The sequence below is a fragment of the Pelophylax lessonae genome (genome assembly GCF_965119305.1).
Source record: "Pelophylax lessonae genome assembly, chromosome: 4".
Taxonomy (NCBI): domain Eukaryota; kingdom Metazoa; phylum Chordata; class Amphibia; order Anura; family Ranidae; genus Pelophylax; species Pelophylax lessonae.
The window spans coordinates 637044185-637068773 of record NC_138771.1 but is presented as its reverse complement, the minus strand read 5'-3'; the positions used below and the strand labels follow the sequence as shown (position 1 = coordinate 637068773).

Sequence of the window (24589 nt, the reverse complement as noted above, 5' to 3'; positions counted from 1 at the left end):
TTGTACCCCTAAAAGGCTGGATGAGGAGTAGGGGGAGTATGGAACAGGCAGCACCCTCAAATCTTCAGAAGTATGAGATGAACCCCAAAAACTTGGAAAGGTGGATCTCTCCCACACGTACCAACACAGACTATCCCCCAATTTAACTGATCCCCAAAGGTGTTTGATTAAATAGCAGAATAGAAAATATGATCAAAAAAAGTGTATGTATATCACACGTACACAACCACACTAGGCCCCAATTACTATTGTTTGTACCCCTAAAAGGCAGGATGAGGAGTAGGGGGGAGTATGGAACAGGCAGCACCCTCAAATCTTCAGAAGTATGAGATGAACCCCAAAAACTTGGAAAGGTGGATCTCAAACGTACCAACACAGACTATCCCCCAATTTAACTGATCCCCAAAGGTTTTTGATTAAATAGCGGAATAGAAAATATGATCCAAAAAAGTGTATGTATCTCACACGTACACAACCACACTAGGCCCCAATTACTATTGTTTGTACCCCTAAAAGGATGGATGAGGAGCAGGGGGAGTATGGAACAGGCAGCACCCTCAAATCTTCAGAAGTATGAGATGAACCCCAAAAACTTGGAAAGGTGGATCTCACACGTACCAACACAGACTATCCCCCAATTTAACTGATCCCCAAAGGTTTTTGATTAAATAGCGGAATAGAAAATATGATCCAAAAAAGTGTATGTATCTCACACGTACACAACCACACTAGGCCCCAATTACTATTGTTTGTACCCCTAAAAGGCTGGATGAGGAGTAGGGGGTGTATGGAACAGGCAGCACCCTCAAATCTTCAGAAGTATGAGATGAACCCCAAAAACTTGGAAAGGTGGATCTCACACGTACCAACACAGACTATCCCCCAATTTAACTGATCCCCAAAGGTTTTTGATTAAATAGCGGAATAGAAAATATGATCCAAAAAAGTGTATGTATCTCACACGTACACAACCACACTAGGCCCCAATTACTATTGTTTGTACCCCTAAAAGGATGGATGAGGAGTAGGGGGAGTATGGAACAGGCAGCACCCTCAAATCTTCAGAAGTATGAGATGAACCCCAAAAACTTGGAAAGGTGGATCTCACACGTACCAACACAGACTATCCCCCAATTTAACTGATCCCCAAAGGTTTTTGATTAAATAGCGGAATAGAAAATATGATCCAAAAAAGTGTATGTATCTCACACGTACACAACCACACTAGGCCCCAATTACTATTGTTTGTACCCCTAAAAGGATGGATGAGGAGTAGGGGGAGTATGGAACAGGCAGCACCCTCAAATCTTCAGAAGTATGAGATTGTGTTCACTGTACCCCACAAAGATTGTGTTCACTGCACCCCAAAAAGATTGTGTTCACTGCACCCCACAAAGATTGTGTTCACTGCACCCCAAAAAGACTGTGTTCACTGCACCCCACAAAGATTGTGTTCACTGTACCCCACAAAGATTGTGTTCACTGCACCCCAAAAAGATTGTGTTCACTGCACCCCACAAAGATTGTGTTCACTGCACCCCAAAAGGATTTCATTCACTGCACCCCAAAAAGATTGTGTTCACTGCACCAAGATTGTGTTCACTGCACCCCACAAAGATTGTGTTCACTGTACCCCACAAAGATTGTGTTCACTGCACCCCAAAAAGATTGTGTTCACTGTACCCCAAAAAGATTGTGTTCACTGCATCCCAAAAAGATTGTGTTCACTGCAGCCCACACACAGCAAAATGGATGTGGATCACTTACCTACCACACAGCAATATCGATTGTAGTTTGTAGAACACACTTTCCCTAAAAATCAGCAGACTCTATCCCTAACAGGATTTATAAGATCGTAGATCGGGACTGCACCCCACCCCACACAGCAATATCGATTGTAGTTTGTAGAACACACTTTCCCTAAAAATCAGCAGACTCTATCCCTAACAGGATTTATAAGATCGTAGATCGGGACTGAGTGCAGACCCCACCCCACACAGCAATGTTGATTGTAGTTTGTAGAACACACTTTCCCTAAAAATCAGCAGACTCTATCCCTAACAGGATTGATAAGATCGTAGATCGGGACTGAGTGCAGACCCCACCCCACATAGCAATATCGATTGTAGTTTGTAGAACACACTTTCCCTAAAAATCAGCAGACTCTATCCCTAACAGGATTGATAAGATCGTAGATCGGGACTGCAGACCCCACCCCACACAGCAATATCGATTGTAGTTTGTAGAACACACTTTCCCTAAAAATCAGCAGACTCTATCCCTAACAGGATTGATAAGAGATCGTAGATCGGGTGACTGCAAACCCCACCCCACACAGCAATGTCGATTGTAGTTTGTAGAACACACTTTCCCTAAAAATCAGCAGACTCTCTCCCTAAAATGCCTACAACTCGCCCTGCCTAACACACTCCGACCTGTCCCTCAATTCTATCCGGACACAAATGTTTTTTTTCCCTGTCTGTCCCTAATCAGCAGCCAGCACGTTGATGTGTGCTCTCTCCCTGATCTAAGCAGCAGAATGACGCCGTAGCGGCGCTGCCTCAAACTTATAAAGACTTGGTCACATGCTTCAGACAGCCAATCACAGCTACTGATACATTTGTAGGCATGGCTGGGATGGCTTAAGGCACACCAGTTAAACGCTTGTTGATTGGCTGTTGAAAGCCCGCCATGAAAAGCGCGCCAAAGCATGCAAAACCCGGAAATAAAACGACCGAACACTGATTTTTACCCGAATATACAGTAAAGTGTCCGTGTTCGGGTAAAAAAAATCCAATTATTCGGTACGAACACGAATAATACAGTCCGTGTTCGCTCAACCCTAGTTGTGAGTACTCATGTTAAACTGCATCAAACAACACTTTCCATTGATTAAAGTGCATCCACACACATTCACATTCACATCCGCACACATTTCCACATCTTTATTACATTTTGTTAATAAGCACCCCCTTACCCATCATGTCTGGGAGGCTAACAAGGAGAGGCAGACGTTTGCATGGCTTTGTGAGGCAGTCAGCAATGTATATGTCCAAAGGCAAAGGTGGACGTTGTCGTCCTCAGGCAGGGCTTCATTTCCTCTGTTTCGTGATGTTGCTCGTGCTATTCAGCCACAGCATGAAGAGGAGGGAGTGGAGAGGACTGGCTTTCTAAAACATCATCATCCTCCTCATCCCCTGTCATCCAAGAGGAGACTAGTGCGCAGTCCACTGCAGTGTATTTCTGTGTATTACTGCACGTTTAATGCAGTATATTTCTCTGCATTGTTGCAAATTTAAGGCAGTATTTTTCAGTGCATTAGTGTACATTTAATGCAGAATATTTCTGTGCGTTACTGCACGTTTAACTCAGTGTATTTCTGTGCGTTACTGCATGTTTAATGCACTATATTTCAGTGCATTACTGCGCATTTAACGCAGTATATTTTAGTGCGTTAGTGAATGTTTAATGCAGTACATTTCTGTGCATTACTGCACGTTTAATGCTGTATATTTCAGTGTGTTAGTGCACGTTTAACAGAGTATATTTCAGTGCGTTACTGCACGTTTGACGCAGTATAATTCTGTGCGGTACTGCACGTTTAATGCTGTATATTTTAGTGCGTTACATACTGTTTTAATGCAGTATATTTCAGTGCATTAGTGCACATTTTACACAGTATATTTCTGTGTGTTACTGTACGTTTTACGCAGTATATACCAGTGCGTTAGCTGCCATTTAACGCTGTATATTTCAGTGCATTAGTGCACGTTTTACGCAGTATATTATAGTGCATTACTGCATGTTTAGTGCAGTATATTTCAGTGTGTTAGTGCATGTTTAACGCCGTATATTTCAGTTTGTTACTGCATGTTTAACGCAGTATATTTCTGTGCATTACGTGCTGTTTAATGCAATATACTTCTGTGTGTTACGTGCTGTTTATTGCAGTATATTTCAGTGGGTTAATGCAGGTTTAAAGCAGTATGTTTCTGTGCGTAACTGCACGTTAAACACAATGTATTGCAGTGTGTCAGTGCAGTTTTACTGCAGTATATTGTAGTGTGTCAGTGGAGTGTGTCTGTGTTGTGAGTACTCATGTTAAAGTGCATCAAACACCATTTTCCATTGATTAAAGTGCATCCACACACATTCACATTCACATCCGCACACATTTCCACATCTTTATTACATTTTGTTAATAAGCACCCCCCCTACCCATCATGTCTGGGAGGCCAACAAGGAGAGGCAGACATTTGCATGGCTTTGTGAGGCAGTCAGCAATGTATATGTCCAAAAGCAAAGGTGGACTTTTTCCGTCCTCAGGCAGGGCTTCATTTCCTCTGTTTAGTGATGATGCTCGTGCTATTCAGTAACAGTGTGAAGAGGAGGGAGTGGAGTGGACTGGCTTACTAAAACATCATCATCCTCCTCATCCCTTGTCATCCAAGAGGAGACTAGTGCGCAGTCCACTGCAGTGTATTTCTGTGCATTACTGCACGTTTAATGCAGTATATTTCTGTGCATTGTTGCACATTTAAGGCAGTATTTTTCAGTGCGTTAGTGTGCATTTAATGCAGAATATTTCTGTGCGTTACTGCATGTTTAACGCACTATATTTCATTGCGTTAGTGCACATTTAACGCAATATATTTCTGTGCATTTTTGCACGTTTAAGGCAGTATATTTCAGTGCGTTAATGAACGTTTAACAGAGTATAATTCTGTGCGGTACTGCACGTTTAATGCTGTATATTTTAGTGCGTTACATACTGTTTTAATGCAGTATATTTCAGTGCATTAGTGCACATTTTACACAGTATCTTTCTGTGCGTTACTGTACGTTTTACGCAGTATATTCCAGTGCGTTAGCTGCCATTTAACGCAGTATATTTCAGTGCATTAGTGCACGTTTAACGCAGTATATTATAGTGCATTACTGCATGTTTAGTGCAGTATATTTCAGTGTGTTAGTGCATGTTTAATGCCCTATATTTCAGTTTGTTACTGCATGTTTAACGCAGTATATTTCTGTGCATTACGTGCTGTTTAATGCAGTATATTTCTGTGTGTTACTTGCTGTTTATTGCAGAATATTTTTAGTGTGTTAATGCAGGTTTAGCGCAGTATGTTTCTGTGCGTAACTGCACGTTAATCACAATATATTGCAGTGCGTCAGTGCAGTTTTACTGCAGTATATTGTAGTGTGTCAGTGGAGTGTGTCTGTGTTGTGAGTACTCATGTTAAACTGCATCAAACAACACTTTCCATTGATTAAAGTGCATCCACACACATTCACATCCGCACACATTTCCAGATCTTTATTACATTTTGTTAATAAGCACAACCCCCCCCCCCCCCCTACCCATCATGTCTGGGAGGTCAACAAGGAGAGGCAGACGTTTGCATGGCTTTGTGAGGCGGTCAGCAATGAATATGTCCAAAGACAAAGGTGGACGTTGTCCGTCCTCAGGCAGGGCTTCATTTCCTCTGTTTAGTGATGTTGCTCGTGCTATTCAGCCACAGCATGAAGAGGAGGTAGTGGAGTGGACTGGCTTACTAATACATCCTCATCCCCCTCATCCCCTGTCGTCCAAGAGGAGACTAGTGCGCAGTCCACTGCAGCTGCCAGAGTGGCTTATTTTTGCTCTTTGGCCACAACTACTTCTGCCATAGTATGGAGGAGTCAGCTGAGTTATTTGAACACAGCGTCAGCCACTTGCTCCTTGACGATGCACAGCCATTATTGGTAGTGATGGGCCGAACAACCCCCCCCCCTCTCCCCTCCCCTTTGGTTCGCACTAGAACATCTCGAACAGGCAAAAGTTCTAGCGAACATGCAAACTCTGTTAAAGTCTATGGGACACGAACATGAAAAATCCTAATTTTAAAAGCTTATATGCAAGTTATTACTATAAAAAGTGCATGGAGACACAGGTACTGCCCTGGGGGACATGCATCAATGCAAAAATGTTTTTGAAATCGTTCATTTTTATAGGAGCAGTGATTTTAAAGTAAAACAATAAAAACAAAAAATTCCTTTAAATATCTTGCCTGGGGGGGTCCCCCTAATGTGCCAGTAAAGTGGCACATCTGTACGATGTATGGATCTTGCTGCAGAAATACTGACATTTCTAAAGAAAAAATGTAATTTAAAAAAAAAACAGCATAGGTTCCCCCCGAAGGGCCTGGTATGGATTTTAAGGGAAGCCCCATATCCAAAATTAAAAAAAAAAATGGCGTGGGGTCCCCCCCAAAATCCACACCAGACCCTTATTCAAGCATGCAGCCTGGCAGGGCAGGAAAGGGGAGGGGACAAGCGAGCGCCCCCCCTTCTGAGCCATACCAGGCCACATGCCCTCAACATGGGAGGGGTGGGTGCTTTGGGGCTCTGCCCCCCCACCCCAAAGCACCTTGTCCCTATGTCCCCGACGCATCCAAAATATAGAAAACGTTTCAAAAATTCTTTGCCTCTTATGACGGTACCCGCTGTATGCCGCTCTCTAACTTTGACAGCTCTTTTATAGGCAAGAAGTGGGGCCACCCAGTTACATCACCTGATGAAACCGCCCCCTTCTGACGTCATATTCTGATAAGATCCCCATAACCACAGCCCACGGTTGTCAGGAAGAGGCCCTTGTCCCCATCAACATGGGGACAAGGTGCTTTGGGGGCACCCCAAAGCACCCTCCCTATGTTGAGGTCAAGCGGCCTGGTATGGTTCGCTCGCCCCCTCCCCTTTCTTGGCTTGCCAGGCAGCATGCTCTGAAACGGGTCTGGTATTGATTTTAGGGGGACCCAACACCGTTTTTTTTTTTTAAGTTTTGGCGTTGAATTCCCCTTAAAATCTGTACCAGACCCAAAGGGCCAGGTATAGATTTTGAGGGGGACCCCACGCTGTTTTTTTTTTTTACTCTGTCATAGGGTTCCCCTTAACTACTTAAATACAGGACACTTTCACCCCCTTCCTGCCTAGACCAATTTTCAGTTCTCATTGGCATCTACGGAAATATTGGTCAGCTTGGCATGGCACTGCTCCCCGTCTTTAACATTGGCATCTATGGGAAACATTGGTCTGCTTGGCATGGCACTGCTCCCCATTTTTAACATTGGCATTTATGGGAAATATTGGTTGGCTTGGCATGGCATTGCTTCCTGTCTTTAACTATCCACTAGCTACCTGCCTAATCTCTATTATAACACACTATACACAGCTGTCAGCAGCAGCCTTATATAGTGTGGGGCGTGGACTTAGCCCCTGAGCCATGATTGGCTAAAGGCACCCTGCCTTTGGCCAATCATGGCTCTGACAGGACATTGTGCTGTAATTGGCCAAAGCATACAGGTCAGGTGCATGCTTTGGCCAATAATCATCAATCAGTGCACTGAAATAGCGCAGTGCATTATTGGGCGCTCATCGGCAGGCGAACTTCCCACTGAGCACCCCATTTGTTCATATGTTCAGCGAACACACGAACAGCTGATGTTCGAGTCAAACTTACGTTTGTCTGGAACGTAAAGCCCACCCCTAATTACTGGATTCAGATGTTGTTTTGAGGTTGAGGAAGGTAGGAACATGAGCCTACAGAGAGGGGAGAACACTGGGACACAAATTGGCAGTCATGTTCCCCCAGCCACAACATATTGCCAAGTTGTCTCCAGTGATAACGAGGATGGAGGAGATGATGATGAGGTCACTGACGCGACTTGGGTGCCGGTTAGAGCAGAGGAGGAAAGTGAGGATGAGGCAAAACCCCAACAAGGCAGTCATCACGGAAGAGTAGAGAGCAGCCACCCTATTCTATCACATTGTGCAGCTTTTATCTCCCGGCACCCTTTCCAGAGCTCAGCTGTTTGGGCCTTTTTTAGCACATGTGCAGTCGATCGCACTGTTACAATTTGCAAATTTTGTCTCAAGCACATCAGTCTTGGCAAAAACTCCAGCCATTTGGGTACCACATGCTAGACAAGAAGACATTTTACCTCCCACCACTCGCCCGTTGGCAAGAGCACCTGAAAGCCACACAAAAGGGGTGCAATTGTGTTCCTCTACCCTACTCACCTCAGTCTACCCCCACTATACCTCATGACCTCTCAGCAGCCTCCACTGACAGGGATGATGGTATAGTGCCGGTTGTCCCAGGTCCTTGCAGCACATCTGCCAGGAGCACACCACCAGCTGTAGACTATAGCCGGCAAATCTCTCTGCCCCATCTCATGCAGCGGAAAAAAAATACAGTCCCTGCCACCTACATGCCCAGCGTCTAAATGCAAGCTTGTGAAAGTTGCTGGCTTTACAACTTCTGCCTTTCTATCTGGTGCGGCTTGTTGGAGGAGGTGGTCCAGCTTGTTGTGCCACCACATCTCCATACAACTAGTGGTGATGATGCGAGATTTGTCAGCTCTACCCCTCCTCCTTCTCCTGCCCTCTTCTGCTGAACTGTCTTATGAACCACAAGTACCCCCTAAGCATTCAAAGGGACTATTCAATGGGTCAAGTTAAAAGGTGCCATGCAGTGCTTCAGCTGGTGTTTCTAGGGGACAGGAACCACACTGGAGAAGAGACTCTTGCAGATTTGCAGGGGTAGGCCCAGAAGAGGTTCACGCCATGCCAGCTGGAGCCAGGAATGGTGGGGTGCGATAATGGCACAAACCTCCTGTCCTCCCTTAGACAGGGAAAGTTGAAACATGTACCATGCCTGGCACATGTCCTCAATTTGGTGGTGCAGCATTTCTTAAATAGGTACCCAGGGTTGAAAGATCTGCTAAAGCAGGCCAGAAGAGTCTGTAGCCATTTCAGGCCGTCATACGCAGCCAGTGCTCGGTTTGCAGTCAGTGAGAATTGCACCTGCCTGTAAACTGCCTGATTTTTGACGTGCCCAACAGTTGGAGCTCGACTTTGGTAATTCTGCAGCAGCTGCACATGCAGCAGAGGCCCGTCAATGAGTATGGCACAACAACAACCTCAGGCCGGCTCGGCTTTTTTTCCCCATGCCAATAGCTGCTGATAAAGGATGCATGCACTGTATTGTCACCATTTGAGGAGGCCACAAGGGTGGTGAGCCATGATAAAAGAAAAGGAATTGGCAGCACTCCAGGTTGAGTCAAAATCCAGGTTTATTGACTGGACATCCAAATATGACAATCGTGACAAGGTAGACGCGTTTCACACACTGACTGTGTGCTTAATCATTTGAGGAGGCCACAAGGGTGGTGAGCCATGACAATGCATGCATCAGTTACACAATTCCTGTTGTGTTCCTGCTGGAGCAGACTCTGCATGGCATTATGAACAGGGCACTCGAGGCAGAGCAGCGGGAGGAAGAGGACTTCCTTTCCTCTCAAGGCCCGATTTATGCAGACACCAATCTTCCTGTGCCACAGAATACACAAGAGGAGAGGGAGGAGGTGGTTTCTGGCAGTTTTGGAGGCATTGAAGTAGAGGAAGACATACATCAAACCTTAAGAGATAGTTTTCCATCCCCAGAACCCTTGGGAGCAGGCAATTTCAGATACTGTAATCCTCAGTGACCCCAAGGAGTCTGCTTCTCATGCCTCTGCAAATTTGCGGTGCCTGGGCTCCCTCATCCTCCAAAACCTGTGAAAGGACCAGAGAATAAGTGGCATCAAGGAGAAGGATCACTATTGGTTGGCAACCCTCCTTGACCACCGTTACAAGGGGAAAGTCTCAGAACTCATCCTGTTCCCACAGAGGGAGAAGAGGAAATCTCTTGAGGTCACCTTCAAGAGGAGTTTTATCTAATGCTTTTCCTGACTCTGGTAGGTTACAGTGTGGTGGAAAATGTCATTTTGAGGCTTCTGTTGGTCAAGAGAGGAGCAGTGGGCCGCCTAAGTGATGCATTTCACAATTTTTTTAGTTCTCGACGCCCAGGGCTGTCAGCTTCCACATTCCATCGGCAGCATCTGCATCATATGGTGGATGATTATCTAGGGGCGAAAACAGAAATGCAGAGCTTTCCAGTTGACGATCCACTGGGTCATGAGGATAGACCACTGGCCAGAACTTGCCTAGTATGCAATTGAGCAGCCCTGCATCCAGCGTGCTTTCCGAACAGGCATTCAGTGCTGCCGGAGGTTTTGTTACCGATAATAGAGCACACCTGTCCACAGACTCCTTGGATCGGCTAACATCAAAATTAATCAGTCCTTGATTATCTTGCAGCGCTGAAGCCCCTGATTAAGTGTATTTGGGATGTACAAAACTTCTACTTCTGGGCTGCCTAACACTGTGGGTGTTGATTTTATCTGGAAGAAACTTTTTAGTGTAGGTTTCATTGGTACAAAACACCTGAAGACCAATTTGTCTGCAACTATTTGACAGGGGCATATCATTTCAATTTTTGACAGCAATGCCAATTCTTACTTTCATCATGAGTACACCTCTATAGGGGGTTACAATGTGAATGCCCCACGGACACCCAAAGACCAATTTTTCTTCACCTGCTACTTCTATTATAAGTCTGCGGAAAAGACACCAGAATTTGTATATAGAAAAAAAAAAAAAGAACTTCTCCTCTAGGATTGGGATTTTAAGGGGAATTCAAGAAACCGTATATGAGATACATAAAACATTGATTAGAAAAGATTTTTACAAAAACAATTAAGACCTCCAAGTGTCCTCATATTTTATATATATATATATATATATATATATAAAAAAGTCATACATAAGAAAATACATTCAATAAATTGCCCATGGAAGCACTGAGCCTCCTTGGATGGTTGCACATTTACTAGGACCAAAAACAATCCTCATGGAGAGGGCGTATCCTCATAAAGAGGGGGTGTCCAACATGTTTCAAACAGTTGGATGAACTTTTAGTTCTGTCCCTCAGGGACGATATCCCCAGCCCTGTAAATATAATAGCGTAAACCAAACACATGACAGTGTTTCACTAATCATAAGATATATATGCAGTTTTCCTATAATCACATGATGGTATCCCAATGCACTGCACTCCAGTGATGAAAGGAGATTGCTGTCAAAATCACTGCTTTCCATAAAGACCTCTTAGCCCTTGTAGGACTGTGGGGAAAGTAGGAACTGTTCCACAGAAAATTTAATTGGTACCCTAGTTGAATAAAAATGTAAAAAATAAGGCTGAGAGGATTGAAAATAAGAGTCGTTTAAGAAAAAGCAGGAGTAGCCCATCACTGGTATCCTCACAATACTCACTCAGTGTTAGAGGATTAAAAAACAGAAGGAACATTCATATCCATAATGAAGATCCTAATGTAATCAGGTTTCTCCCAAGTGCAACACAAGGCAGAATCACATATACAATATCCTCGCCCTGGAAGGAAACGAACCTCCAACCCCTTCACCGCAGGACATCAGAGGAAATGGCGCTGATAGCAGGCCTTGGCGTCCTCTCTAAAGGCACGTTGGATGCCGCGCATGCGCCCTTTTCTTAACAGACTCTTGTTTTCAATCCTCTCATGATACATCCTTATTCAACTAGGGTACCGATTAAATTTTTGGTGAGAACTGTTCTGTTTTTCCTGCGGTCCTACAAGGGCTAAGAGGTCTTTATGGGAAGCAATGGTTTGACAGCAGATCTCCTTTCATCACTGGGGTGCAGCGCATTGGGATACCCTCATATAAGAAACTGCATAAATATATATCTTCTGGTTAGTAAAACACTGTTTGGCATTTTGTGGTATTGTGTATTACATACAATAATCTACAGAGCTGGTGATCTCATCCCTGAGGAAAAAAAACAGAACTAAAAGTTCATCCAACTCTTTGAAGCACGTTGGACACCCCCTCTTTATGAGGATAATCCCTCTCCATGAGGATTGTTTTTGGTCCTAGTAAATGTGCAACCATCCAAGGAGGCTCAGTGCTTCCATGGGTGATTTATTGAATGTATTTTCTTATGTATGACTTTGTTTTTATGTTATGAGGACACTTGTAGGTCCTAATTGTATTTGTAAAAATCTTTTCTAATCAATAAACATTTGTTTTTAATATATCTCATACACTTTCTTATATTGCCCTTAAAATCCAGTTCTAAAGAAGTTCTTTTGTTCTATATACAACATTTTTGTGATGGTGGCAATGTATACCCTCAGTGCAAGAGGTCAATTAGCAAGACACCAGAATTTATCCAAAAAAAAAGTTGTTTCCAGTGCACTACATTTTTGTAATCATGCAGACTGGCTCCCCAAAGTGTTTACAAAACTTGCAGGGAAAAAAAAAAAAATGTAATTTATTTGGCTTTATTAAGGCAATAATTGCTGCAGCAGTTTCTATATACCCTACAGATGTGCCACTCTACAGGCAGTGTAAGGGAACCACCCCCCCCATATTGAAAGAAATGCTCTCATTTTTATGCTTTCATCACTTTAAGATTCAGTAAATCACTGCTCCTTTAAAATAAAAATGTTTTACAAACTTGTCTCCCTGGGCAGTACCTAGACCCCCTATATATATATATATATATATATATATATATATATATATATATATATATAGTATGCCCAATATAAGTTTTCAAAGTGGGCACTTGGATTTTTCCAGTTTGGGTCCTATAGACTTTAACGGGGCTAGTTATTCAGTTCCAAACTTTTGCAACTTTCGTAAGTTCAGGCGCGACCCAAACAGGGGATCGTTCAGCCCATCCCTTGTAGGGAATAACCTGGTTTCCATGTGCTGTGAGGGAATAACCTGGTTATTGTAATGGCTGAATTCGCATCACATTTGGACCAAAGTTGCACAGAACTTTTTGGTCCGAAGCAGAATCGGATCACATGGTTGTTCACACCTATGCAATCCAATTGTGTCTGAATTGACAGTTTGCGCACTCTATGCAAACTGATTGGGGGGGTGTTAACTATTGACACCTCCAGCAGTTTGCATATGGCAGTGTTAACAGCCCACAAATCAAGTGTGGTGTGGGAACCCAGTGCATCTGCAGGCTTCCTACATCGCATGTGTGAACTAGCACTTGGGGACAAAAACTTTAGGGCTGCATGCATTATACATGCCAGTCATGCAGCTAACTTGTTCTAAGGCAGAACTGCGACCAACTACATTTTAGATGAAACATTTAGAAGACTCACTAGCTAGGAGAATTTCAGGCAACCCCACTTCAGAGATCCTTACTTTTGTCCTAGTTAGTAGCAAGGGAAAGGTCTCCCTTACAGGGACCCAGACCACAAAAGATGTGTCCAAAGTCAAAGTTGGTCATCTTTATCCTTGATATCCATCACAGTGCCCTTATGGCTCTAGCCTGAAGTGGTAAAAAAAAAAAAAAAAAACCCTCCAAGTGTATTGGAGGAACTTTGGTTTTAAAAAAAAAAAAAAAAAAAACAAAGTTCCTCCAATACACTTGGAGGGTTTTTTTTTTTTTTTTTTTTTTTTTTTTTTTTAAAACCAACCTCATTAAATCCTAATCCTATAACAAAGCAACATTAGGTCACCTATTAATGAAAAGCAATACTGATTTAAATGAGATTTTTTATTCTTGCACAGACAGCACATACTGTGGTTTTTTCAGAGATTTCCCAATGAACACTGCACACACTAGGGCAACAAGAAGACCGATACATCCAACAGCCACCCACACCCAGAGCTCCACAGAAGCAGAATCTTCCTTCATCACTGCAGCTGAAACATCCCTTTGTTTGGGCCCAATTACAAGCAGAGGTCCCAGAGTGGTCACAGTTTGTCCCTCTTCTGTGTGGGGTTCTGTAGAGAAAAAAAAAAAAAAAAAAAGTTGGGAGGCCATGACACATTTCTGTAGAAACTCAATTCAGTTTTGCACAAGTGTCCAAGAGTTCCCACCCATTATAGACCCCAAATTCTTATCTAGTGGACAGATTAGGGACCAAGCAGAGGCGTAACTAGATTTCTCAGGGCCCCGGTGCAAGAAATCATGAAGGGCCCCCCCCGAAAAAGCATGTTTTTGACCCTATTTTTTTTTTGCAATATAACAAAGTAAAACATTTCTGTTTCTGGTGAGGGGTGTGGGATCAGGGGCGGTAATGGTGGTGGCAAGGGGTGTGGGAAAAGGGAACGGTAATGGTGGTGAGGGGTGTGGGATCAGGGGCGGTAATGGTGGTGGGGAGGGGTGTGCGATCAGGGGTGGTAATGGTGGTGAGGGGTGTGGGATCAGGGGCAGTAATGGTGGTGGGGAGCGATGTGGGATCAGGGGCGGTAATGGTGGTGGTGAGGGGTGTAGGATCAGGGGCGGTAATGGTGGTGGTGGGGAGGGGTGTGGGATCAGGGGCAGTAATGGTGGTGGGGAGGGGTGTGGGATCAGAGGTGGTGAAGGGGGGGTGAGATTAGTGGCGGCGATGGTGAGGGGGGGTGGGTGGATGGTGGGATCAATGGCGGTTATGAGAGGGGGTGATGGATTGGAGGGGGTGGGATCAATGGCAGTGGTGAAGGGTTGATGGTAGAGAGGGATCAGTGGGGGCAATGGTGGGGGGGTGGAGGAGGGGTGGGATGTGGTGTCACCACTACCTCTGTCTTACTGATCCCATCCCCCCACCACCGCAGATCTCATCCCTACACCCCCAAAAGCTCTGTTGTAGAGGATGAGATCTGTTCTGTGCCAGGCATGGGATGGGATCATTAAGAGGCAGTAAGCCAGCAAGGGTGGAGTTTGGGAAGGCAAGTTGAAGTTCACTTACGATTAGCAGTCAGTCACTCAGGCTCAGGCAGACACAGCATTGATCCCTTCACACTCGTCTGGCAGAGGGAGGAACTCCTCCTCCCCCTGCACTCTATTGGTGTCAGCTGGTCAGCTGACTTTCAGTGACTGTCCACCCCTGCTGCCTCACTGCATCAGCCATCTCTCGGATTGGAGGATAGGCAGGGCTGAGGGCGGTGCAGGCAGCACAGCAGCAGGATGCACAAAATGCAGGTACTCGTAGATTGCTTTACAGTACACTGACTCTGACTGCACACATGACATGCCTGTACCTCTCCGCCCCCACAACGATAGGGGAAGGCGCAAGGCGGCATCCAGCCTAGTCTCTCACTCACTGAGCCACCACTAGCTATTATCAGGCGGACGGACGGGCCCCCTCACGCCGCGGCAAGAAAACAGGGGCTGGCAGGCCCCCCTCAGGTAGCGGAACTCCAGGGCCCGGTCGCAACCGCGACCGTTGCGACCCTGATAGTTCCGCTACTGGGACCAAGGTTGGTTATAACCCCTGGGTTTTTACCAACTGAGCCTTTTAAAGCTCTCATTCTAATTAGGCAAGGACAGAACAGACTCACCTGGTGGCACAAGCAATACAGACATCAGGGTTCTAGTCTTGACCTTGTGGTGCCACCCATGTCCCTTGAAGCTCTTACAGCTGCCCCACTTTCCGTATTACTAGGACCATAAAACAAGATCTAACTCTACAAGGTCTTATTAGGCAATACTTCAAAGCCAAGACCCAAAAACAATAAAGCATCCCATTGAGATTGTAGTTCCTAGAGGAGCTGTTCAAAGGGATGTCCTGAATCCTGTTGGCACAGGAATAGAGTGAAGGTATCAGGACTCCTGATACCTTCACTATTCCTGTGCCAACAGGTTCCCTTCTCAGTTTCAGCTCTCTAATAGACCACCAGGGCAAGTCTTCTAGCGGAGGCCACCTGGTGGTTCTAACCCTTCCTTCCTCACTGTCAAAGAAGCTTATTGCTTTAGGTAGAAGGGAAATGAAGTGCAATGTAATCTAGTAGCAATCTAACCTCATTAGTTTAATCTAGGACCCTCTAGAGCAGATAACCTAAATGGAAAAGTATTGCCATGCATCTTTGACACAACTTTTTACATGTGCTCACTGAAGAACCTTTCCTTTTTACATAAAACAATCTCATCTCACCTACAGCCATACCATTACATACAAACAGTATATATCATATCAAGTAAAAACTCTCACCATCCAAAGCTTCTCTTTTCCCAAATGCTCTTGGTCTTCCATGTCGTCTGCTTCCTCCTGGAAGCAGACTAGTAGGGTTGTTGCAGGTGCCTGTACCACAACACTGGCAGATATTGCTGGGGCCCTCAACTGCAGACCAGCTAGAGGAGACAGTACAACAGTAATGGTCTGAACAGTGCCTACATTTGAGATGTTACCCCAAAATGTCATTCTGGCTATACCATATACTTGTATGAAAGTGTTCTTTGCATTGCTTCCTTTGTGTAAAATCTCTGGTGTTCTGCCAGTCCCTCTGCTTTAATAAAAACTGACCATGCCAAGCAGGAGAGCACACTGATTAGTTCTCTAGCCGCGTTAGGACTCAGCCCACTCTCCAATGTTTAGATTTGTCCGGACACCTCTCCTGCACAGCCATTTACTGGGAAGCTCAGTGTACTGTTGCTGCTCATCCCCCCAGCTCTTATGCAACTGAGAACAGAGGGAATGGGATCACTTAATAGTTATGGATAATGTTTATACACACACATTTCTGCCTAATTTCTATTTAAAACCGAATGGATTGAGATAACTTGTAATCACTTACAAGTTCTGATGAAAAAAAAAGTTCTGATGAAAAAAAAAAAAAAAAAAAGCTGCAGAGTATAGGTTACCTTGTTAGAGCAAGACAACTTGAGCTCATTCGTACCAGCAGCTAAAGTGCACTTTCACCCAAAAGGAGAAGCTTATCTGCCTCCTGCCACATTTGGCACCTTTTGCAGGAACCTGGTTTTGACAGGTACCCACTCCTGGCTCAGTTTGCTGTGGTGGTGAAAGGCAGAAGTTCAGCTTCTCCTTCCCCCCCACAGCCAGGCCCATTCAGAGTGCAGTGCGATTCATGCATGCACCGAAACTGGAGCTACAAAGCTTCACTACTTGTTTCCCCTTTGCCAAGATGGTGGCAGCAGCACCCAAGAGCCAGTTTAAGAATTTGCTTGGAACAGGAAACTGCTGAATGCCTGGACAGTATTCGAATAGTAAAAAAGTCAGCAGCTACAGTTATTGGTAGCTGTAATTTTTGGGGTGGGCTGGAACTCTTGAAGATCACTACAGTGTGGGATTTAGTCTACCCTTTAAAAACCTAGCTCCTTCTCCCAAAAGGACATACCTGTAATAGTATACCAGGCCCGATTTTCTTCAGCTGGTGATGTTTTAAGAAAAATAAAAGAGCAACTAAAAAGCCGCTGGATTGCTTTTACATGTGGCAGACTGGGGACCTCCCACCACCACTCTCCCATCTCACCAGAGAGCCCAGGAGTGAAGCCGGCAGTTCCACTGGCTTACCATAGTGATGACTGGGTACCAGAAAGTCTAGCCTATTGTCTAAGAAAACAGAACCAAGTACTTGTCACTTCCAGTTACTGGCCTGTGAAAGCATCCATCACATTGATCTCGGTTTACTCTGCCCTTAAAAGCGTCTGCTCAAAGAGCTAAAGTCTGACATCAGTTGGTCAAGTCTGACATCAGTTGGTCAAGTCTGACATCAGTTGGTCAAGTCTGACATCAGTTGGTCAAGTCTGACATCAGTTGGTCAAGTCTGACATCAGTTGGTCAAGTCTGACATCAGTTGGTCAAGTCTGACATCAGTTGGTCAAGTCTGACATCAGTTGGTCAAGTCTGACATCAGTTGGTCAAGTCTGACATCAGTTGGTCAAGTCTGACATCAGTTGGTCAAGTCTGACATCAGTTGGTCAAGTCTGACATCAGTTGGTCAAGTCTGACATCAGTTGGTCAAGTCTGACATCAGTTGGTCAAGTCTGACATCAGTTGGTCAAGTCTGACATCAGTTGGTCAAGTCTGACATCAGTTGGTCAAGTCTGACATCAGTTGGTCAAGTCTGACATCAGTTGGTCAAGTCTGACATCAGTTGGTCAAGTCTGACATCAGTTGGTCAAGTCTGACATCAGTTGGTCAAGTCTGACATCAGTTGGTCAAGTCTGACATCAGTTGGTCAAGTCTGACATCAGTTGGTCAAGTCTGACATCAGTTGGTCAAGTCTGACATCAGTTGGTCAAGTCTGACATCAGTTGGTCAAGTCTGACATCAGTTGGTCAAGTCTGACATCAGTTGGTCAAGTCTGACATCAGTTGGTCAAGTCTGACATCAGTTGGTCAAGTCTGACATCAGTTGGTCAAGTCTGACATCAGTTGGTCAAGTCTGACATCAGTTGGTCAAGTCTGACATCAGTTGGTCAAGTCTGACATCAGTTTGCCCATGCAGTCAGAAGGGCCAGACATCACAATTGATAAGTTAATATATTCCCCCCCCCCCCCCCATTAAAAAAAAAAAAAAAATAAGCACCTGAAGAACAAAGGCGACCATATATAAAAGTTGGGCATGCATATGTAAACTGTTTCACCATACACAAGAGATTCTAGCACTAGGCCTGAATAACTAGACTAATAACCTGTAAATTCTTATACTGTTTGGTGTTCCACAAGTGTGCACAATATGCTCTTACCAAACTTGGCATGATTTTTGGTGTCTGCTGAGGAAATACGCAAACACCCGCCATTTTATTTAGAGCCCCTATGTTGGGTGGGGGGGTTGTTTAAGAAATTTTCCCACAAAAAAAAAAAAAAAAAAAAAGAAAAAAAGTTTGTGTGAGAAGTGTCAGACTAGGCCTGGTGTGCAGTGGCTGGGCACACATGGCAGATTAACAGCATGGGGATTTCTTGCTGTCTGATAAAAGAAACTGCCTTTGTTAAATATCAAGTCTTTTCTGATATGGACTTACCAGGTACCCAATATACCAACTATGTCGTTCTAGAAAGCAATATTAGATGGTGACCAACTGGATACCAGGTGTCATCACAGCTCATATCTTCTTGTTGGAAGTGCACCTAGGTGTCTGGTCCCAACAAGCAGATGTATGGCACCATACCCATAATACAAATCATACCAACACTGAAGGCTCTCAGGCGTAGGTTGAGAAGACCAGGTCCATGGAGGTTTCTGAACAGCCAGAATTAATGTAAATAGTATGGAAAAACCAACACAGCAGATGCAGCCTGTACACCATTTTACATTTATCCATGAAAACCTCCAGGTTTTCGTCTCGATGGGGGTGTGTTTGAATGGAAATCAGGAAACCATTTAATTACAATCTCACCTTTGTGTAGCTTTGCTATAGGAACAGGCCTTGGTCATGGCATCAGGGATCTGGGTGGCTGCAGCAGCTCTCAGGTAACAGGTTATGTAGATCTGGATTAGGAAATAGTGAATGGATTAGAAATTAGTATTAATCTGTTCTTACACAAGGCATCCATCTATTGAACAATTCAACTAGGCCTCACCAGAGATGCATAATTTCCTAGGAATCGGAAAGCATCCACTGTGAATTGTAGCTTGTCTAGCTCAACCCTTGGGTTGATGAAAGCTGAAGAGGAGTCATCTTGTATTCCATCTACTAGACACCTGCAGAGAATAGTCAGTTAGAGTGGGGTCATTAAGGAAACCCTCCCCCCCCCCCTCACTAAAGACATACCCATTGTTTGCAATGATGTCATAACTAGGAGCAGAGGTGGGATCAGGTGATATGGTGGCCACACATTGGTCAATGTACAGGATCAGTCCAACATGGTTCTGAGTGTCCACAGAGGCCTCTATGTAGAGGATGTCTCCAAGCTGGTAGATGGGAGAACTTCTAGGGCCACTCCAGTCCACTATAGACATAACAGGGGGTTAGATTATAAAGTTCAGACATTCCCCCCTAATCTTACTTACTCAACTCACCAGTCATTAGCCTCAAGGAGAAGGACAGCCTCTCCTCTGAGGTCACTGTGCTGCTGAATGGAACCCACGTTGGCTCAATGGCTTTGCTGCTCACATTGGCATGCCTATACAGAGGACAGAATGGATGTAAATGAGCTAGAAGTGCAACCATGTCAATTTCACAGGTAGATATTAACCATTTTAATGGCAAGTGCCACTTTACAAAGGAAAATATTCAAATAGCAATATGGTAGCTGTCATTGGCAGCTTGTCATTTATCAGGACGACAATCTAGCAAGTTACTGACAATTAGCATGAAGGACAATAGTAAAGACTGCTTTACTCCTTTTGCTGGGCAGCATCTTACAATAGAATGCCAGATTCAGTACAACATCCCTGAAGCCTGTGCCTCCAAGTTAAAGTGAACAATATTCATTAAATTTGTCCCCAGATTCCCTTAATTCCTAGTTTTCAGACTAGGATTGACAACATGATCAACTCTTTCAACAAGGAACATGGATACATGCCAGACAGACAACTGAACACTATCATCTTCACCATGGGGTCTAAAGCTATGAAGAGACTTGTGGTAGGTGCAGTGGCAGTAAACTCAAGAACCCAGTGCAGAAATCAGAACTGTATTGAAGTAGTTCAGTAATGCATAAACCTTGTGGGAAGATAACCCAACTGGCAATGCAACAGGATGTACAGCGAGTAATAGCTGTAGGTCTCAGCCCAACATATGTCTTGAGGGGGCTGAATTTGGCCTGGCTACACCCAAGTATGGATGGCATGCCCCTGCACTTCCCCTACTTTTCTGGAACCCCTCCCAGATGCCAAGCACTGTCGGGGACAGACAGGTGACCTGTCCTAACTATCCACATGGGAAATATGCACCAAACCAAGGGTCCTAAATTGACTGACCCAAGATTGCCACCAAAACACTGGCATCCAGATTCTGCCCCTGATCGAGGAGGTCATAAAGGAATGGGCCCCCCTGCCCAAAACATATCACCAGCAGTGGAGAAAATAGATGCCCCTTCCCTTCAAAAGGTATTCCATGATTGTCAATGCTAATCCTCCCACCACCACTCTAGCAATAGAAGGTATTGGCAATTACTGCAATAGGAGGTGCTAGGTTGTAATTAATGTAGTAAACAGGTAGTTCCTTAGTACTAAAAGCAAAGGCTTTAGGACCCATATAGAAAATGGGCTACCAATATAACATCTTAATTGTGGTGCACTGCATGCATCAGCTTAATGGGCTGAAGGCTCCATTCACACTTAAGCAAGTTTGGACATCACAAGTTGTTCCCCATGTTTTCCAATTATAACCATTTATATCTGCACAATTAGTTGCAGCAATTTCAAAGTAGTTCATGCACTACTTGGTCTGACTTTCAGGCAAATTAGGGCCATAGACTTCAATATTAACCCTTAGACGTTGCATGTTCTAATGGACAACTCCTGCACACAAGTTGCATTGTATAAAGTCAGAGTAGTAGCCAAGTAGTACTCCAAATTGGGTGCAATTGGAGTCGTACAAGCATGAATGGGCCCTTAAAGTAGAACTACGGGCAAAACTTCTCATTTTTGATAGAGCAAGGGATGGTTACAACCCCCATCAATTTTTCCTCCATCTGTGCCATTGCAGAAATTTCCCTTCACTTCCTGTCCCATAGCCAAACAGGAAGTAAAAGGAAATCCCTGCAAATTAGGGAATTCCTTAGGGACACCCAGATAACCAGAACTAGTGTCCCAACTGGAAGATTTCCCTCTTACTTTTCTTGGACATCCAAAAATTTTGATTTTTTTTGCTTTTGGAGGTAAAGAGTGAATCTCCCCAATGGGAGCACACCTGCAATAATTGACAGGGGTTATAATCTCTCTAGACTATGCAAAACAAAAAGTCTTGCCTTTAGTTATACTTTAAGGTTTTTGCTGTCTGTATCCTTAAGATTAGTGACCACCCTCAGACAAAACCCAAACATTTTCAGGGTGTCACCCAAGAGGCATAGGCGGCTATCCAAATGGACGCTTGTTCCAGTGGAGAGATTCTTGCTCCATTGTGCCTACAGAACACTATGTGAAGGGAAATCTCTTGAACAGGACAGAAGCAAAAAACATGACAGGTGTACTGTTTCTGGTGAAAGGTTTGTCTAGAGATTAGTAAAGATGCATTGTTAGACCTGCATCACGCCCCCTAGTGTAGACTCACCTGTAGTAGTAGCACATTATAGGAACCACAGCTGGGTTGGTTCTGATGATTGGAATGGAAGAGGTTGGGCTGTAGGTCAGGTTGGTAACATAGATCACCCAGTCTTGCATCATCTGTGTACATAAGAGCAGAACATTACAAATACACTGCAGCACTCATGAGACATCCATTTATCTCCACTTTCATAGACTAGCCATCATGCTAAGGAAACAGGTTTTTGAATCTTATCAGGTCAGCAACCCTGGACAGCCTTTTTAAAGGACTATTTTGTACAGGTCCTCTGAAATGGTGTCAGGTTCTTTAAACCCTGATGCAACTTAAAAAACGCAGATGCATTTTTATTGGACTTTTTCTAGAAAGTATCAACTCCATAGCACAGCTCCCTTACATATTGTAGCCCCCTCTAAGAAGAGCCTAGTTAATCTGCTGGCTGAACATTAACATTTTATGTAGCCGATGTGGGAGGAGCTAAGGGAGATACTAATCACAAAGTAACAGCTCCTAGCAGTCAGCAGAATATAAAAGTCCTAAAGCTAATGGGCCATACTTTAGCAGCCCTGAAACAAAAAGGAAAAAGGTCAGCAACAAGTTAAATTGAGCAACAAGTTTAGGGTTTTTATTATTTTCCCCTCATTTTTGTTACCTTTGGTGTACATGGGAACGAGGGCCAGTGGTCCCTCTCTAATTACTCCATTACATCTCAAGAGAAGTATAAATGAAAAAACAATGTAAAATTCCTTTAAGTGTAAACGTTAGCATGTAGGGGGGGGGGGGGGGGGATTACCTGCACAGTGTTGCCACAATCCTGGAGGCTAATCTGGAAGATAACATGGTCAGCACTTTGGGTGTTCGGCTTGCAGCCTTGGGGTCCCAGGCTCAGATCAGAAGGTTTCACTAGCTTTCCAGTCCCATAAAAATCCACCATGACATTGACCACCATGCTGTCCTCTTCACACTGGACACTGACAGGGGAACTAGCAGAACTTACAGGTGGGGGCTGCTGGCGGGGCCTCCCAATAGCACGTCCACCAGGTGAACCCCACTGAGCACCACCTCTAGAAGCCCCAAACCCATACACAGGCTCATTACCTCCCCGGGAAACTCCTCTAGAAGACCCCTGGCTCTGGCCAGGTACAGCCCGTTGGTAATTCCTCCACCAGTCTGACTGGCGCCTGTGTCTCATGCCATCTCCAGCACATCCAAAGCCTGGCCCATAAACCAGGGCCAGAAGAAACATCCACCTGCCATAAGCCCTCACTCCTAGACCCATCCTGCTTACAAGAGAAAATACAATAAAGGAGGAAGAAAGAGCTGCCTTTTATACCCCTCCCACCAGTCACTAATACCCCCAGCTGGGGCAAATCATCACCACACCCAAATGGCTGCCTCACTTAGCACAGAGCTAAAGAAGGCTACACATTATACAACTTTCTGGTATAATTTTCCTTTAGATTTACAAAACCCATATACTATGAGAACACACCTAAACACTTTCTATTTATATGCATCCAGGCAGGCCATTGCATTACATAAATCTAAAGGAAATTGAACAATACTAATTGTATATGATTAAATGTTGTGTAGCCAGGTAAGGCTCAATTCAAACTTGTGCGACTTGTAATGCAACTTTGGATATCAAAGTTGCATGACAAGTCGCTCCCTATTTTTTCCAATGATAACCATTCATAAAAGCGCAACTTAAAGTTGCAGCAACTTCAAAGTAGTTCATGCACTACTTTGGTCCGACTTTCATGCAACTTGAGGGCCATAGACTTCAATGTTAACCCTCAGAAGTTGCTTGAATGTCCTACCTAAATGTTATACAATGCAACTTGTGTGCAACAGTTGTCCATTATCACTGGTCAAAGCCAAAGTCATATCTAAGTTGCACCCATCCAAAGTTGCATCAAAGTTGCATTACAAAGTCGGCGCAACTTTTGGTAACTTAAAGTGGTAGTAAACTCAGACAATGAAACCACATGTCCATAGCATGTCAATGGGGAAGGAGTCTTGTGGGATCTTGGGACTGACTCTGACAGAAGGAAATGAAACAGCCTTGGCATAGACTCAGCATTTTTCCGGCAGCCTAAGCTAGCCGGAAAACAAAAAATAACGGCGCTTGCGCAGGTGACGTTATTAAAAAAAAAACAACAATTTCTTGAAAAGGAGGCGGGTAAGAGGAGCATAAAAAATAGCAAAAAATACAATAGCCTGCTATTATTAATTTAAAGAAACATGATCAAAATGGTGATACAACCGCTTTAACCACTTGCCGACCGCTGCACGACTATTTACGGCGGTGGTCAGCCCCGTACAGGCAAAGTGACGTAGGACTACGTCACTAGCCTGTGAGCCTCTAGGGGGCCCCCGCCCCCGCTCGTTCCCTAAGAAGTCCGTGCGTGTGACCGGCGGACCCGATGTCCGCCGGTCACTCGCGATCTCCCCGTGGAGAGGGAAAAAGGCAGACGGCTAATGTAAACAAAGCCGCCTGTCATTCTCCCTTGTGTAAGAACAGAGATCATACGGTCCTGCTATGTAGGATCGTATGTCTCTGTTGTTACACCACTAGCCACACCCCTTTACAGTTAGGAGCATGCCCCTAGGGACACACTTAACCTCTTGATCACCAATAAAGTTAACCCCTTCCCTGCCAGTGTTATTTTGACAGTAACAGTGCATATGTATAGCACTGATTACTGTAGTAATGTCACTGGTAACC

General features: G+C 44.4%; 1 protein-coding gene and 1 long non-coding RNA gene across 2 annotated transcripts in view; both read right to left on the bottom strand.

The window, feature by feature from the left end:
- LOC309552384 overlaps positions 1–24589 on the bottom strand; it is an 879384-nt gene that overhangs the window by 665886 nt on the left and 188909 nt on the right. The window lies entirely within an intron of this gene.
- LOC309554716 (zona pellucida sperm-binding protein 3-like) lies at positions 13484–23140 on the bottom strand (the record flags this gene model as incomplete). The annotated part of the gene is made up of 8 exons (XM_082256420.1): positions 13484–13713; positions 15903–16042; positions 19051–19142; positions 19235–19355; positions 19426–19603; positions 19674–19777; positions 21871–21983; positions 22655–23140. The coding sequence occupies 8 exons, from the start codon at positions 23138–23140 to the stop codon at positions 13484–13486; spliced, it is 1464 nt and encodes a 487-aa protein (XP_082112546.1).